A 15,401-nucleotide genomic window follows, 5' to 3' on the forward strand; every position below is an offset into this window, starting at 1 on the left:
TGCCCTGGTTGAAACCAAGCTCCAGTGGGGCAGAGTCTCTCCACACATGTGTGCAGCTGGAAGACCACAGCCTGGTTGTGACAGTGGACAGCAGGGCAAGCAGCTCCCTGTGTCCTTCCCAGCCTCCTCTCCCAGCTCTGGGGCCAGCAGAAGTCGCTGAGATTGATTGCACTAACAAAGCAATTCCACTAATTAGGGAGGGAAGGGAGGGGGGTCATACAGCTCAGCTCTCTCTTTAGTCACCATAAACACTTGAACATTGCATTACCAGGTCCCCGAAGGCCACAAGCAATCCCTTCGGAAGGGTTTTATTGGAGTCACTGACATTAGCCGTCTGCGCTGTCTCTTCCCTGGGGAACGGCCACTTGAGCTAATTGTCTTTGCTGGCAGTCTGTGCTTCTACCACCAGGGGCCTGACTTAAAAGGGTGGGCAGGAGACTGCAGCAGCAAGGCCTCCCCTTTGCACAGGACAAGTGGGAAAAGGCCCTTCCCAGGATACTGACCTATACTGGTGAATATCTTCAAAGGACTTGGTGTTGTTGATGGCGAAGACACACAGGAATCCTTCCCCCGTTCTCATGTACTGGTCTCTCATGGCACTGTACTCCTCCTGCCCTGCAGTGTCCAAGATGTCTAACAAACAGGTCTCTCCATCGATGACTACTTGCTTTCTGTAGGAATCCTGCAGGCCAGGAGAGGGAAAGGAAGGAGGATGCATTAAGAGAGAGCTTGGATCTGGCTAAACAAAGGGATGCAGCGAGTGCATCCCTGGGAAGATGCCAGGTCATGCTCTGCCTGTGTTCAGCTTCCATTACAGACAACTCAATCTCTTTCAAAAATGGGAGGGAAAGGAAAAATAATTAAAAAAAAAACAAAGGAAAAAGGGAGCAGCTAAGCAGGTTTCTCCTCGTCTGTCAGAACCACAGAGAAGACAGCTCCCAGCTTGCTCTCCCCATTCCCAGCCTTGCCGCTGGCAGACCAGGTGCAGCTTCATCTCTGTCACACCACATAGCCCTCAACAAGTAGTTCAATGCCAACAAGACATTGTTTAGTCTCAGCTCTAATTCCTTCTGCTGGATGAGGAAGGACACTCAGGAAAGGAGCTCTGGCCAGTCAGGGCTTCCAGTCACTATCTGTGATCTGCAGGCCTGGAAGGTGTTTAAGATAACCTGGAAATCCAATGCTTCCAATGCATCTCAAATCAGGCACCAGGGGCAATGCTGCCATCAGTAAGGTTTCAGACTGGGTTTGATGGTAAACCTCTTCTTTAAACATGAGAAAAAAATAAAATCACACTGTGAACAGGGTGTTTCCCATAACCAGTCTGTGCCCAGAGGGCTGCTTGAGAGGTAAGAACTATCCAGGCAGGTCCTTTGAAGTTAGGGGTTTTCCCTGCAGCAAAGGCAATCACAACTTGTCATAGATGTGAGAAGGTCTGGAAATCACCCAGAGCATCCCTCAAAAGGCTTCATTTTCACAGCAGGCTCCTCAAAGCACTGCTCCTCCCCACTATGCTTCTCCTTGTGCCCAGTCTCATCAGCAGGGATGCTGTGGGGCAGCCCTGAACAGAGGACATCCCAAATCCCTCTCCAACAGCCATCCCCTGTGGACAGTGCAGCATCCTCAGCTGTCAGCAAGAGAAGGAAGCCAAAATGAAAGGTATGAAAAAGGCACAAGTCAGCAGTACAACCACACAGTGCTTTGCAGCTACTCGCAGAGGCTACGGCTGCAGTTTAAAATTAATTCAAATGTCGGCTGCTCTTCCAACGACCACAACAATGTTATCAGATGAGCTTTGCAGGTCTGCAGACAAACAGCTGACACAGCAAAGGGCACCAACAGGACTGGCAGCAGCACAGAAAGGGAATGGGGCCAACATGGCCTCTATCCTTTGGTTCATTACAACAACGTCATTTGCTGGGGCTAATTAAAGTCTTTCCTCACCTTGCAGAGAGGGCTGTGAAATCAGAGATGAGATCTGTTCTGCCACGACCTTCTCAGCTGTGCCTTCCCAAAAAGTGGACTGCTGACCCATCGAGAATAAGCATGGAGTGAAAGGCTGGCTTTCAGCCAACTGCTCTGAAGGCAACTGGCAGGCTGCCCTGCAGAAATGTGCTCCCATTTCTAATCAATAATGTATCTGGAGCCTCCTTTGTGCAAGGGGACCTGAGTGCCTTCTCTGCCCCACAAAGCATCCTCCCACTTCTGCACCTTGGCTTGGGACAGAGGACCAGCCTCTCAGCACACATGTTCACAATTAATTGCCAGGTCCCCAGTTCCAGGACGTTTCACCAGCACCCAGCATGCTGACAGAGAAGAGATCCCACACCTCAGGTCATCAACAGGCCACCCATAAGGCCAGTCTGGCTTACAAGGCAGAGACATAAAACAATCTTGCAGAGGATGCTTTGCAAAGGAAGGGGACAAGCTCTCCCCATCAATGCTTTGTGTACAGCTTCATTCAATCTCCCCCTCCCCAGGAAGCTCAGGATGGCAGCTCAGCTGTCCCTGCCATATGACCAAGTGACATGGCTGCCACTAGCCCACACCAGCACCCTGCAGCCTCAGTGCTCCTCTGCAGCCCTGCATGTCCCACCCCTCCCTGAGCAGAGGGGAATGCAGCCAGACCCAGCTGTGAAGTGCCAGGCAGCAGAAACAACATCTGTTTGGGGTTCAGACTCAAGATCGCAGGCGGATGCCGGGAGCAGCCCAGCTGTGCCGGGGGACCAGGCCAAGAGGCCCATTTGCTAAGCACTACAGTCAGGATATGCATGACCAGAGGTTTGGGCAGCCCATTACTAGCTGGCTGCTAAGAGCTGGAAGATGAACTGAAGAATTTCTCAACAGAGTGAAACTCTTTATTCCATCCCTGCTTATTCACCATGGGACAGTGCCAGTGACATACCTTTCCTTGCTGCCTTGGCCCTCCTGTTCCCAGAACAAAGGTCCTAAGGTTCCTTGGCAGCCCAAGAGCTGGCCTGTGAGAATGTGCTGTGGTGGGGTGGACAGCATTGAGTTACAGAGCCAAACGTTTGCACTGGTGAATCAGGAGGGTAGGAGGGGAGCAGATACCCAGTCAGGGTCTCTACCCCCAGACAGGGAACAAAACTCCATGCTTCCTGCTCTGGGGAACATCTCAGTGTACCCCAATCTTCTTGCACCCTGCTTTGCAGCACAGCCTGTGCTCAATCCATGTGGGCAGTGGGCAACGCCTTTGCTCCATGCACGTATCATCTTTTCTCCCCACTTTTATCCTGCTCATTTCAGCATTGCTGTGCTGCTTGTTAGCTGGCTGAACAGTCATAGTCAGCTCCTGGGCATGATCCAAAGCAGCTTAGTCACAGGAAGGTGGTTTGTTGGTCACATTTGGATGGCTGGCAGGTAGCTCTCGGTCTCTTAAATCCCCATAAAATGAAGCATAATTAAAAGGAATCACCCTGAAATGAATCAGTAGTTGGCCGGGGTAGCAGCAAAAGCAGGGTACAACCAAGGGAGCTGCAAAGGCATCAGGGCTGGTGGTACCCGCAGGTGGAAAAGTACCAGGGGTGAGAGGGCTGAAGAGCAGCTTGTGGCAGCTTTTGGAAGAGGAGAAGAACAGAATGGGGCTGGAGTGAACAGTGGAGGAGAGAGCAGGCGTCTCCCAGAGCACTGCAGAAGTGCGTAGGGTGAAGAGGGTGTGCTGGGAAATGCCATGCAAGGTTTACATTCCCTGCTGCCTGTTTACATGGAGAAAATTCCCTGCAGGGTACGTACAGGGAGCAGGCAGCTGGAGACAAAAACCACAGGATGCCAAAACCCAACACATCACTGGTTAAGAGTTGCCTCTGCCCACCTAAGGTCCAAGAGAGGATGCATCCTTGCAGATGTCTCCCCAAGGAGGGTGCTCTCCATGAACACTCTTTTAGCAAAAACAACCTGGAATGGTTTTCTGAGGAAAGTATACAATACTACTGGGGACAGCCACATGAGGGGAGAGGAGCTGGGGACAAAGGCAATTGCATCCATAAGCAAGGAGAGTCAGGAGCCCTAAATTAAATTCCAGTCTCTGACATGGATGTTCTAGGTGACCTTGGCCAAATGATGTAATAGCACGTGCTTTTTAAGTGCTTTCTCTCCTTCCCGTCTGTAGGATTTTAAGACTATTTCTGCCTTTCTACCAAGCCTTGTCTTGCTTGTTTATGTAAGCTCTTCAGGGTGGGGACTACACATACAACACCTACCAGAATAGATTTCTCATCCCAGCTGGGGCCTTTAGCCATTATGATAATAATAACTGCAGAAACCACAGCTGCATTTATACACATCTGGTAGAGAATCCTTTAGGACTGCAGACAGGGAGGTTGTTGTTCAAGAGGCATGACAGAGCTGCAATTTGCCTTCCCAGGGTGGATTTTACTCCTCATGCAGAGCAGTGGCTACTGCCTACGTCTCACCCAACAAAGGTATAAGTCATGCAGAGGCTAATTAGCGCATTGCTAACTATGGTGAAAGCAGACGGAGAATGGAACATATTTTTGAAAAATGGAAGAAAATAATAATAGCACAATGGATATTGAAGACTGAATCCCCCTCTGCCCCCATACAGCCTGTGAGGACCACAGGGTCCCTGCCTGCTTCTTCAGGCAGGGTGCTGAGCTAGATAGGTCAGTGCTGCCATCCACGCCGACTGAGACACACACATCAGCCTTTAACTCCTTGTGAAGAAGCAGAGGCAGCACTCTGGGAGCACAGCAGTTCAGCTGCTCAGCACGTCTTGCTCAAACTGCAAGACATCCATAATACAACCAAGCTCTGATAAAACCCATTTCATCAGTAAAGCTCAAAACATCCTACAGAAAAAGTCAATACATTTACTGTGATTTCACAGGAGGGGCAATGGAAGCACAGGCACAAAATGGCTCTTCAGTTCTAAACCTTTAATCCCTCCCTATGTTGTCATCTCATCAGAAAGGAAGACTTTTGTGCTGCCTCTCAGCCCCTGCCCTGCTCTGCCTGTCTCTGCTGTCTACCATGTCACCTCTCCTCTTCCAGATACCACTACCCTTCTGCAGGAGATGTTCAGTCAGTCTCTGCGACCTCTGAACACACACACAGTGACTCAGAATAGCTCTGCAAAGCAGAGGAACATCCCTGCCCAAGTTCAGACTTGAGACCAAACTGAGCATGCTCTGGGTTGGAGACCAGGTGGAGAAAAGCAAGTGGAAAACATGCAGACAGACTGACCCCATGCCCAGAGCCACTTACCTCTATTGTGGGGTCATACTCATCAACAAAATGGTTCTGAATGAGCTGTATCGTCAAAGCACTCTTCCCAACACCACCTGCTCCCACCACCACCAGCTTGTATTCAGTCATCTTCCAGCTGACCCCAGCTCAGGACTTCCAGGAGCACCACCACCTGCAAGGACAAACATGGTCACTGTGCTAAGAGAGGTTACTTTAAAATGGGCAAAATAATCCATCAAACCAAACAGAAAAACTCTGTTCATCCTGTGGTCTGTTGCAATCCTTCAGCCTGACTGTCTGGATGCAAACTTCACAGGTTCCTTGAGCAAACTTCAATAGGAGAGTATTACTGATGAGAAAACAAGAGGTACAGGATGTGTACATCAACCCCTAAAGCAACCAGTGTAAGAAGTCTGGTTTTGCAGAAGTGCTCAGCACTGTCCCCAGTTTACCTTATCTCAAGCTGATGATATGAAATCTTTAGATAGATTTGAAACCCTTGGCCAATGAGGTTGGGATGTCAATTCCCACAAGAGCAGGGGAAAAGGTCCAGCCCTGCCCAAACATGCTCTTACCTCCATGTCTTCAGCCTCAAGGCTGTGTCAAACCTCAAACCACACAGTAGGGCTGAGACAGTGGCACATGCACTTCCTCTGCCTGTCCTCCAGCTAACAGTGCTCCTATTGTGAGAAGGAGAATTGCAGAAGGGGCATCTCTGCCCCCGAGGTCGATTTGGCACACCCAACAGAGGGGAAAGAGATGCTGTCACAAAAGGTGCTGACTGACAGGGATGGTTAGGGTCAGGATGAGCAAACCACTCAGTGTACTGTGTGGTTTGCAGTACTGTGTACCTCCCATGGCCCTTCAGCAGCAGAAGATTCACATCCCCCCAGCTCCTCCCTTAAATTTCTGCTCCAAGTCTGCTGAGAAAGAGGAACTAACTCAGGAAGATTACAAAACCCCAAAGGTTTAAATAGAAATCCACCCTCATTGGACTGCAGGCCCTGCCCACTGGAAGTCACTCCAGGGTCAGATACTCGTTCTCAGCCACCATCTGCAAGCTCTGGGGAAGCCACCCAAAATGCAGCAGGTAGCAGGAAGACAAGCTCACAGTTCTCCTTGTCAGACAGCCTTCAGTGTTCACAGGGATTAGAACCCCTCCTCCAATCCTCCCACCCCAGATAGTTAAATCACTCCACCCTCCTCCCCAGACTTGCCAGCCCTGCTTCTAAACTCTGGAAGCTGCTACAAACTGTGCCAGCAAAGGCTGCTCTAGATCCAGACCACAGCTGATGCATTTGCTAAGACAGCAATGATCTAATGGCAAGGAAGCCAGAAGTTTTTGCCTTCAGTCCCCTCCTGACTGCAACCCTAAACCACCCAGACAGTTTCATCTCCCTCTTGAGCAGGGAGCAATCAGACACAACCATCTCTTGCCAAAGCCCTTTCTTGAGCTGCTGTCTTCATAGCAGAAAGGCAAACAAAGCTCATGCCCTTCTCAGCATCAAGAATCCTAAAGAAGGACAAACGAGGCGTGGAGAAGAGCAACCAGGTGACAAATACGATGCCACGCAGGACCTCTGATTTCCTGTGCTAGAGAAGCAGTTAAACATGATGGAAAAGTGGTGATGGTGGGGGGAAACAAAGTGCAAATAATGTCATACTGTAGATGCCTAACTGAAAGTGACACTGCTTCCTCTGAAAGTCCAATGTGCCTCTGTTCTGGCAGCCAGGGAAGAGCAAGGCTACAGGAGAGAATCTGCATGATCTCACTAATTGACTGTGCACACACGTTACTCTGCTCTGTTAATGCATGCCCTCAATGTCATGTTGTTCTCACATGCACTGCTTCTTAGGGAAAAGAGAGATCCCCACCCCAGGCTTCTCATCCCTCTGGGAAGAGACAGGATGAAAAGGGGACTGAGGAGGAAATGTCGACTGACCACCTCCACCAGCACAGCTGTTGGGGAGGGAATCACTCCTTCAGCAAACAGCTTCACAGCTAAACACAGAGGGCTCCTGGGGGTGTGAAGAAACACTGCCACTAGCTCCCACCTTTCATTACAGAGCAGGCAGATCTCCATCCCCCAGCAAAACACACGGACTTTGCTCTGCATCTGAAGATGAAGCAGGTGCCACAAAGATGCTCAAGGAAACTGCCCAGGCCTGTAGGACTTGCTGAGGCAGCGAGAAAAGATTTGAGTCCCCAGGGGAGGAGAAGACATAAGTTCTCTAGGAGGGGCTTCTCCCTCAAGACCACCACAGTGGAAGGCACTGCCTACTCTGTTGGAAGACCCCCAGCCCACACAGCCATAGCAGCTTTATGGTCCACACTGCAGCAGGAGGTGGGGACAAGGTGGTCACCCACAGTAGCTTGAGTGTCTTCCCCTGCTCCCGACCCCAGCTGAGCTCCAGTGCACAGCAGAGGGGCAGCCACACACCAGCAAGCCCTGCATATCACCGCCTTAGCACAGAGTTTTAAGGTCTGGCTCCTCCACAGAAACACAAACCCACATCTTGTCCCTCATGCACCCAAGAGACAGGGAAAATGAAGGGGACAAAGGAACTACTCTCTGCTTGTGGCCCACAGATGGACAATTTACAGGGAAGAGCTCTGCAATGCTGGTGTTTGCTCACTGACACCATCCCTCGAAGGTGCTGTCATCCCAGCTAACTCTCCACTGCTCTGCCATCCTCGCCCTGCATGGCAGGAGAGATTCTGCAGCTCGCAAAGGAGGGCAGGTCCAGCCTACCTGCTCCATACCATTGCTGTTAAACATGTCCTAATACAGAGTGAGAGCATGGGGAATGATGGACAGCTCCGGGCATGAGAGCTGCCCCAATTAATGTGGGCTAAAATCAACACTCAGGGGAGCTCGCTTCCTTTCCCCAGTGCAAGCTCCTCATGGGCAGTGTGCAGACCCATCAGCACACCAGGGCATGGGCAAATTCCACAGAAAGAAGCAGCCTAGCCAAAGGCTGCAGGGAAAGCAGAGGTTTCAATATGGCCAAACTTTGGCAACTGGTCCTATCCTTGAGCTTACCAACACCATCTTGTAACACCCTCATCACACTTTTTGCTCCTGAACATGGGAAGAGCAAGGCTGCTCTTCGATGCACCCATAGTTTCAACACAGGGGTGGCTGTTCCTCAGCGCCACAAAAACATCACCACCACCATCACTACCACCATAGGGGCTGGTTCAAGGAACAACCACCCCAAAAGCAATGTTTCTGGCTTCCTATAAAACAGACACAGGGAAGAGAGAGTGGGGTTCCTGTCAGAGAGATGGTAACAGACACCCCACTCTTCATGCTGGTGACACAGCGGATGGAGGTTTACAGCCTGTTGGTGGTTGTGAAAGCTTCTCCTGATGTGAGGATTTCCAGTTTCTATTGCTCAGCAGCCAACACAGAGCCCACACACAGCTGACCACAAAATAACTGAGTGAAACACAAAAGCACAGCCTCCCAGTCCCACACAGAGCAGGAAAATGTTTCTTCCATCTTCTGCAAGCTCTTCAAGATCTGAAAGTGTGATCCAGGTCACCATCTAATGTTTCCCTATCCAAATTTATCACCTCTGCAGCACTCTACTACTACAGCCCCCAAAAGCCACGCACAGGGCTGTCAAGCAACAGTTGAGAGAGGCAGCAAAGAGGAGAGCAGTTCCAGGAGCACCGTCTGGAAAGAGCAGGGCTGGGATCCGCGTGCCAAGCCAAGAGCCCCAGCGTGGAGCTGCTGCTGCTGTATTTCCTGACCTCGTGGATTTTCTCCTGTAGTGAGGGCTCCTGGCTCCCGTTCAAAGCTGTCTAGGAAAGCCTCGCCGAGTGCTTCCGCCTGGCAGCAGCAGCTGCTCCCAGCCCAGTAGCCAGAGCCACAGAGCTCCAGCAAACAGGAGCCATCTGCCAGCCTTGAGCAGGAAGTGGGGACAGCAAGCACCCAGCCCTGGCGGACACCAACATCCTACCTTTGTCTCACAGAGAGGGGATGGAGGCGTGGGTGAGGGCAGAGGGCACGGCACCTCCCCTGCCTGCACATGCTGGGTGGCAGCATGGAGACCCTGCCTGCAGAAACAAGGACCAAGATGCTTGGCAGAAGCTGTCACAGGGCTAAGGCCTGAAGTAGGTCTGAGCATCAAGGCTACAGGTGTTGCCCAGAGATCCAGCTGTGTCCTGCAAAACACAACCTGAACTTCTTCATGGTCCCTATTCTCTATCCTAGAGAGGTGGTTTGGGAGACCTGACTGTGAAGCCTCCAGAAACTCACTCAGCACAGGTAAGGAACTCAAGGGGGCCCATTAGTACATCCCATCTCACCACCACAGTTCCAACAAGAGCTCAGGTGCCAAGCAGAGGGATACACAGTGGGTGTCCAACACATTCACCACATGGGAGCCTCTGACACCCTTCCAAACAGAATAACTAATTGAAGGAGCTTTGTCAGTGTCCCCTGTTTCTTCCCATCACTTTGTTTCTCTCCCAGTACAGACAAGCCAGCTAAACAAGTCAAGAGACAGATGTTTGCACCATGCTGCTGTAGTAAGGCCAGCCATGCCAGAAGTTTTACAGCTGTTCATTACTGAGCATTCACCATCACTGCACCTGCCCACTGGGAGTTTCTGCATTTAAAGGCATCAGAAAGAAGTCAGTTTCAACTCTGCAAATCTCTTTGGGCTCATGTCAGACCAGGCACCCTTTCCTCTAAAGCCCTGTCCAGAGGAGCCATATGACAACAAATGCCACTGTGTTTGATTCTATTTCCCTTCAGCAGAGATGCCCTGCAGGCAGAAATGGTGTGCAGTGCTCCAGGAGAACAACACTCATCCCAGTCTTTTACCAGCAGTCATCCACACCCCCACATCAGGAATCCTACTCAGTGATCTCTGAGCATTGATGAAACAAACCTTGTTGGCTTACCCCAGTGACTGTCCAGTCTCCTCCATTTGCTCATGCACAAGACTGTCATCAACATCACAAAGCACAGCCTGTGGAGGGACTGAAGGAGCCTCTCCAGTGGTGTGAAATGCCACCTTTTGTTTCCACTCAAGGACCAAAATGCTGGTGTTCTTTATAGCCTGTCCAGCCCCAAAGAGATTAGGGAACTGAGGCTGGCAAGCTGATGCTCTGTTATGAAGCCTATTCAATGCTTCATTTTAATTTACGTGTTGCTTTTTAAACCAACAAGTGAGCTACAAATCTAACCAATTGTGCCTATTGTTTGCTTGCTAGGTGTATACCTGCAAACTCAGACAAGTGCACCTCACAGATGAAAACAGAGATAGAGATGCCAAAGAGAAAATAAAAGTTGCAAATACTGGTCCTGCTTTGGAGAGATGACTTGGAGATAATAAATGTCTTCTATTAGGGGGAAAAAAGGCAAAAAAGCCAAAAAGAAGCAGAATGCCTTCTTCCATCCTCTGCTAGCTCTTCAGGATCTGAAGGAAAAGGCAGCCTGTCCCAAGGGACTGAGCACAAAAATATTGCTGCAGAGGAAAGGAAGAAAAGGGGTAAGGAATGACATAATGTAGGAGGCTCAAAATACAGATGCACATTCAAGAAGAAACCTGTGAGGAAGAAGAGCAGAAAGCTGCGGGCAGGTCCGAGGGATAGGCAGGTCTGGAAGGAAGGGATTGCTCTCCACAGCAGCCATAAACATCTCCCAGCAGCAATGTGCAAGCCTCAGCTTTGCACAAAGTCGTGAACAGGCATGGACTGGTCACTGCACCAGGCCCAGCCCTCACAGTTTCCAGTCAAAGCACGTCTCGCAACACAACCCCTCTGCCAGAGACTACCCAGCCACAAAGGGCTTGGGAAAATATGGAAGGACAAAGGAAAACAAGACAGTATCATTCTCTCTGCTACCTGGTTCCTGCTTCAGCTGTCAGACATTGAAGTAAAAGACAAAGCTGTGCAATCACCTGCTGTTGGCAGTAAGCACGACTACACTGTTCTTACTTTCCCTCTCAAAAAGTAAATATTCTTTTAAAAAGTTCTTTGTTGGCAGCTTATTCCAAGAAAAACAACTGGTAGGTAGCTATAACTACCCAAAATCGCAAACAACCTAAATCAGTCAGTAACACAATAAACCCAGAGAAAAACCAGCTACACAAGAGCTTTCCTCTGGGTGAAGAAATTGCCCATGCACCCCACTCTCCACACCCAATACAGGCCACCAAAATTACTATTTTCCAGAGAAAGATAAGCAGGCCCATTATCTCACAAACTTGTAAGTGAGGACTGCTCATGGCCATGTCTCCAGCATCATGAATGGGGCACGAGGAGCAGCATGCAGTCAGGAAACTGGAAGGTGCTGGGATATGCTTTAGAGTCATGGTGGGACCTTCACCTCCCACCACCACCACTCTCTTTGTCTCCCTGATACCGAGTTACTCATCCCACCACAGTCTCTGCAGAAGAACCAAGCTTCCAAGCTAACTTCCAGAGAGGGAAAGCACACTGCTCTGCAGGTTAACTGCTGCCAGCCCACAGAAAGGGTGGAAGAAACAGGCAAGAAAATTATGCATCTCACACCACTGCTGAACACAGACCCTTTAAAAGAAAAATCACATTCAGATGGGAGAGACCACCTGTGCTAGCACCCAAGTCACAGTTCCCTGCATCTGGCAGAGCCTGTGATGTGAAAAAACTGAAGACAGTTTTCAAATTACACTTGTGATTTATGATCCAACACTTCAGCCCTCTTTGAGACTCTACATGAGCACGAGTAACCTGCATAAGGAAAGGGACTGGAGTTGTGTCTGAACGTTGGTAAAGATGGATAACAAAGACATGAAGAGGCCACAGTGCAGGACAGAACAATGTGAGATGTTAAATAAAACCTGAGCTCCTATCTTGCAGTCAGGACTCAGTGTTGAACATACCAACACGTGTGGGAAGGCAGTGTGAAGGAAGAATAAAGCTCTCACTGTGGAGATGCAGAAGGCTGCAAACTGCCAGGACTCCTCCACTTTCCTCTCCTCTCCAGCCTCCCAGGGCTGAGCAGGTGGTTCAGAGGCAGACACTTCCCTGCCTGGGTTGGCAACCCTCCACCTCGCCCTAGAAAAGAGACTTCTCTCAGGCCTCCCAGCCTTTTTCAGAAAAACCAACAGTACTCTGTACAACAGAGCTCAAGAGAAGAGGCAACTTTTAACTTCCCTTTACATTAAAGTTCCACCTATAAGCATTAATGAGATGCTATAGACATGAAAGGCAGTGTGATATATCTTGAGTATATAAAAATATGGACAGGTACCCAGGAAGCTTTAAAACAAGACCCACATTATAGATGGCAGTAAATGTAAAGTGTTAAAACATTTGGTACACAACCATGAACCCAGGCTCTGAATAATCTCTTGTCTTGCCAGTCTCTGTACCAAATTGTATTGATTTTCCCACAAGATATAAGGTGCAATGAAGTAGAAACTTGGAGCACATGAGTATGCAGCGTCAGTGGAAGTGGATCTCTGTAATTACAGCTATTAGAGAATATCAAGCTTTGGGGAAAACACTGCCCAGTAAAGGTGTGGAATTACAAGAGATGTTGTCTCCAGGCTGGTTTCCTAAGGTACCTGGTATATCCTGCCTGGTCCTCTTGGTGATGAAAGGAGCAGCTGCAGGCAAGCTGCTGGGGAAAGGTGCAGCCTCTCCCATGCCCAGTGCTCCTGTCATCATGCTAGGGCAGGTTGTAGCCATCTGCCCCTGCTGCAACAGCACAAGAAGGGACAAATTCAGAGCTCACTACTAAGCTGCAAGAGATGGAGCACCCAGTGCTAGAGCTGGAGGCAGCCATGCATGAACAGAAACACCATCCTACTCACTGCAGACAGGCAAGAGGATGCAAACAAGCCAAGGGACTGGCCCAAAGCCATCAGTGGTGGTAAAGCTGGGAACTAAATTCAGGCAATGTGATTTCCCATCTGGGGTTTTCACCTGAGATTTAAAAAAAAGGAAACAAAAGAACCCCAGAAGTTTTGGATGGGAAAGCTGTTGGTCTCCTGCTGAGTCTTTGTGTTGGGCTGTCAGAGCTGGCAGCTCATCCCCAGCTCAGCTTCCCAAGGCAGAGCCAACTGGGGAGGCAGGGTACATCAAGTGGGAAAGCAGAGAGTACTGTAAGAGAGGCCTGCTCTCCAATTATCCTGATGAAATCACAATTAGGTCATGGGCACAGGCAGCCAGCAGAGGGGCAGATGCTCTGATCCACAGATTAGCACCCAGAGATGCAGGTAGGGCTGAGAGCAGTGGGGAAGGCTCTGCTGTTTTCCTCACATGAAGCCCAGCTACAAGAAAGGGGGGTATAAGCCACTGGTATAAGGTGGCTACCTACATCACTTAAGAAAATGGCCAATCCCAACCTGAGCACCACTAATGCACAGCAAAAAAGGTACCCCAGAGTCAAGCAATACACTCTCCCTAAGAGCTGTCTTGTCTCCTCCCTTTCCCTGTCCTTCCGTATTCCTCCCAAACAACTGTTGACAAAGAAAAACTAGGAAACTGGTTTCAGGAAATGCATACAAGCCCTTTTCACTGAGAAGAATTTGTAATGGAAATAGGTATGGTTGTTCAACTTCCTGGTGGCTTTAAATCCAACACATATATTTTACCAGCAAATATATGGATAAGAAAACAGGGTAGTTGCATCTGGGAAGTTTCAAGAATTGTTTTGATAATGCTTTTAGGTGTTTGTTTTGGTTTTTTTAGCATTGAATGGTTAAGAGATTTTTTTAAAGGTCAGTTTTTGAAGGAAAATAGGATTTATAAGAGTATTGGTGAACTCTAGTCTCTAGGAATGGAATGGTTCACACAGCACATGTCCTATTGCACAACTCCTGCAGCAGAAAGTTCCAGACAGCCAGTGGCACTGGGTTTGGGTGATAAAAGGTGGAAGATGTTGGCCAGCAGCATAAAAACAGACCAAGGAGTATGCTGGGGACAGCAGGAGCCCAGTCTGCTACTGCCCATGGGGCACTCACCCTCTGGATGGCTAACAAGCTTCCACAGAGAAATAGGGTCCTCTCTTCTGGGAATGGTTCAAGTGACTCCTAGTAGAAGGAATACAGGGCAGGAATGAGAGGCATCCCTCCCTGCCAGGACAGACAGTCCTGGCTGTTTGGACTCAGGCAAATCTTGGGACATACTTTGGTTAGTACCTAAGTTGGCTTCCCCAGCTTCCCTAGGCAGCACTTAGCGTCTTGTACTGAAAGAAGAAAAGCAGAGTCAACCTCCATCCAGCCTCTCTCACATGTGGGATTTCACAGGCTGCTAATCATATCTTGCAAAATTTTATCTTTTCCAGGGAAAGGTGGTACAGCACTTTTCTTCCTCCTCGTTTTTCAAGACAGAGGGTAAAGCAGCACAGGTGCAACAGCATCTTCTCCACAGGTGAGTTGTGGGTGAGGGACAGTCCATTTTGGGATGAGGGACCAAAACTAACCTTCTCACCCTTCCATTCCCAATGGGACACCAATAAAAGCTCATTCAAAAACGGAGCTCAAAGGAACGGCCAAGACCAGATACTTCCAGAGTGTCTTTTTATTAGTAGGCCTTTTCAATTCACATGCTCAAACATAATCACCCTCCTCTGTTCATTTAGTCCTTGCAGGGCCTTTGCAGGTACACACCTTGATTTATTAGCAGAGCAGGGATGGAGGGGAAGAAGGCACCACAACAAAAAGCAAACCTGCAGGGCTTGCTTTAGCACATCTCAGAGAAGCAGCTGGGGAAAATACATTAGAAAAGCAAGAGAGGGGGTATCTTAGGGAGCCAAAGATAAGGTGGAAGCAGAGAGAGGAGATAAAATGAAGCAAGGAGGCACCAGTTACTGGGACCCTGTCCCTGCTCTCCTTTTCACCAAGATACATTATTAGCAGGGTGACACAACATAGCAAACATGAATATGCATCAGTCATTATGCAGCAGATATTCAGGGGCACGCTGCTGATTTATGGACCTGGCAGCTGCAGCATCAGCCAGCTGCAGCCTAGAGGGATGGGACAGTGAGCACTGCTGGCAGAGAGGTCCACAGAAGACCTCCAAACCCAGCCCTTCAACAGTTATGAATGAATTCATCACAACCAAGTCTGTAGCCATGCAGAGCCAACCAATGCATTGTGTGTGCAATGCTGGGAAACCATCACACAACCTGACAGAAACAGAAACGTCCAAAGGTTGCAGTGCA

The 15,401-nt window shown here is 49.4% G+C and overlaps 1 protein-coding gene across 1 annotated transcript in view; it reads right to left on the minus strand.

The window, feature by feature from the left end:
- The window catches only part of HRAS (HRas proto-oncogene, GTPase), a 39,923-nt gene that overhangs the window by 5,053 nt on the left and 19,469 nt on the right, over positions 1-15,401 (minus strand). The window contains exons 2-3 of the mRNA XM_064425104.1: positions 5,245-5,398; positions 504-682 (exon numbers count right to left, since the gene is read on the minus strand). Coding sequence (XP_064281174.1) covers positions 504-682; positions 5,245-5,355 — 290 coding nt within the window. The 5' untranslated portion in view covers positions 5,356-5,398. The remainder of the gene's footprint in view (positions 1-503; positions 683-5,244; positions 5,399-15,401) is intronic.

The sequence above is a fragment of the Passer domesticus genome, chromosome 6 (assembly GCF_036417665.1).
Source record: "Passer domesticus isolate bPasDom1 chromosome 6, bPasDom1.hap1, whole genome shotgun sequence".
Classification (NCBI taxonomy): Eukaryota; Metazoa; Chordata; class Aves; order Passeriformes; family Passeridae; genus Passer; species Passer domesticus.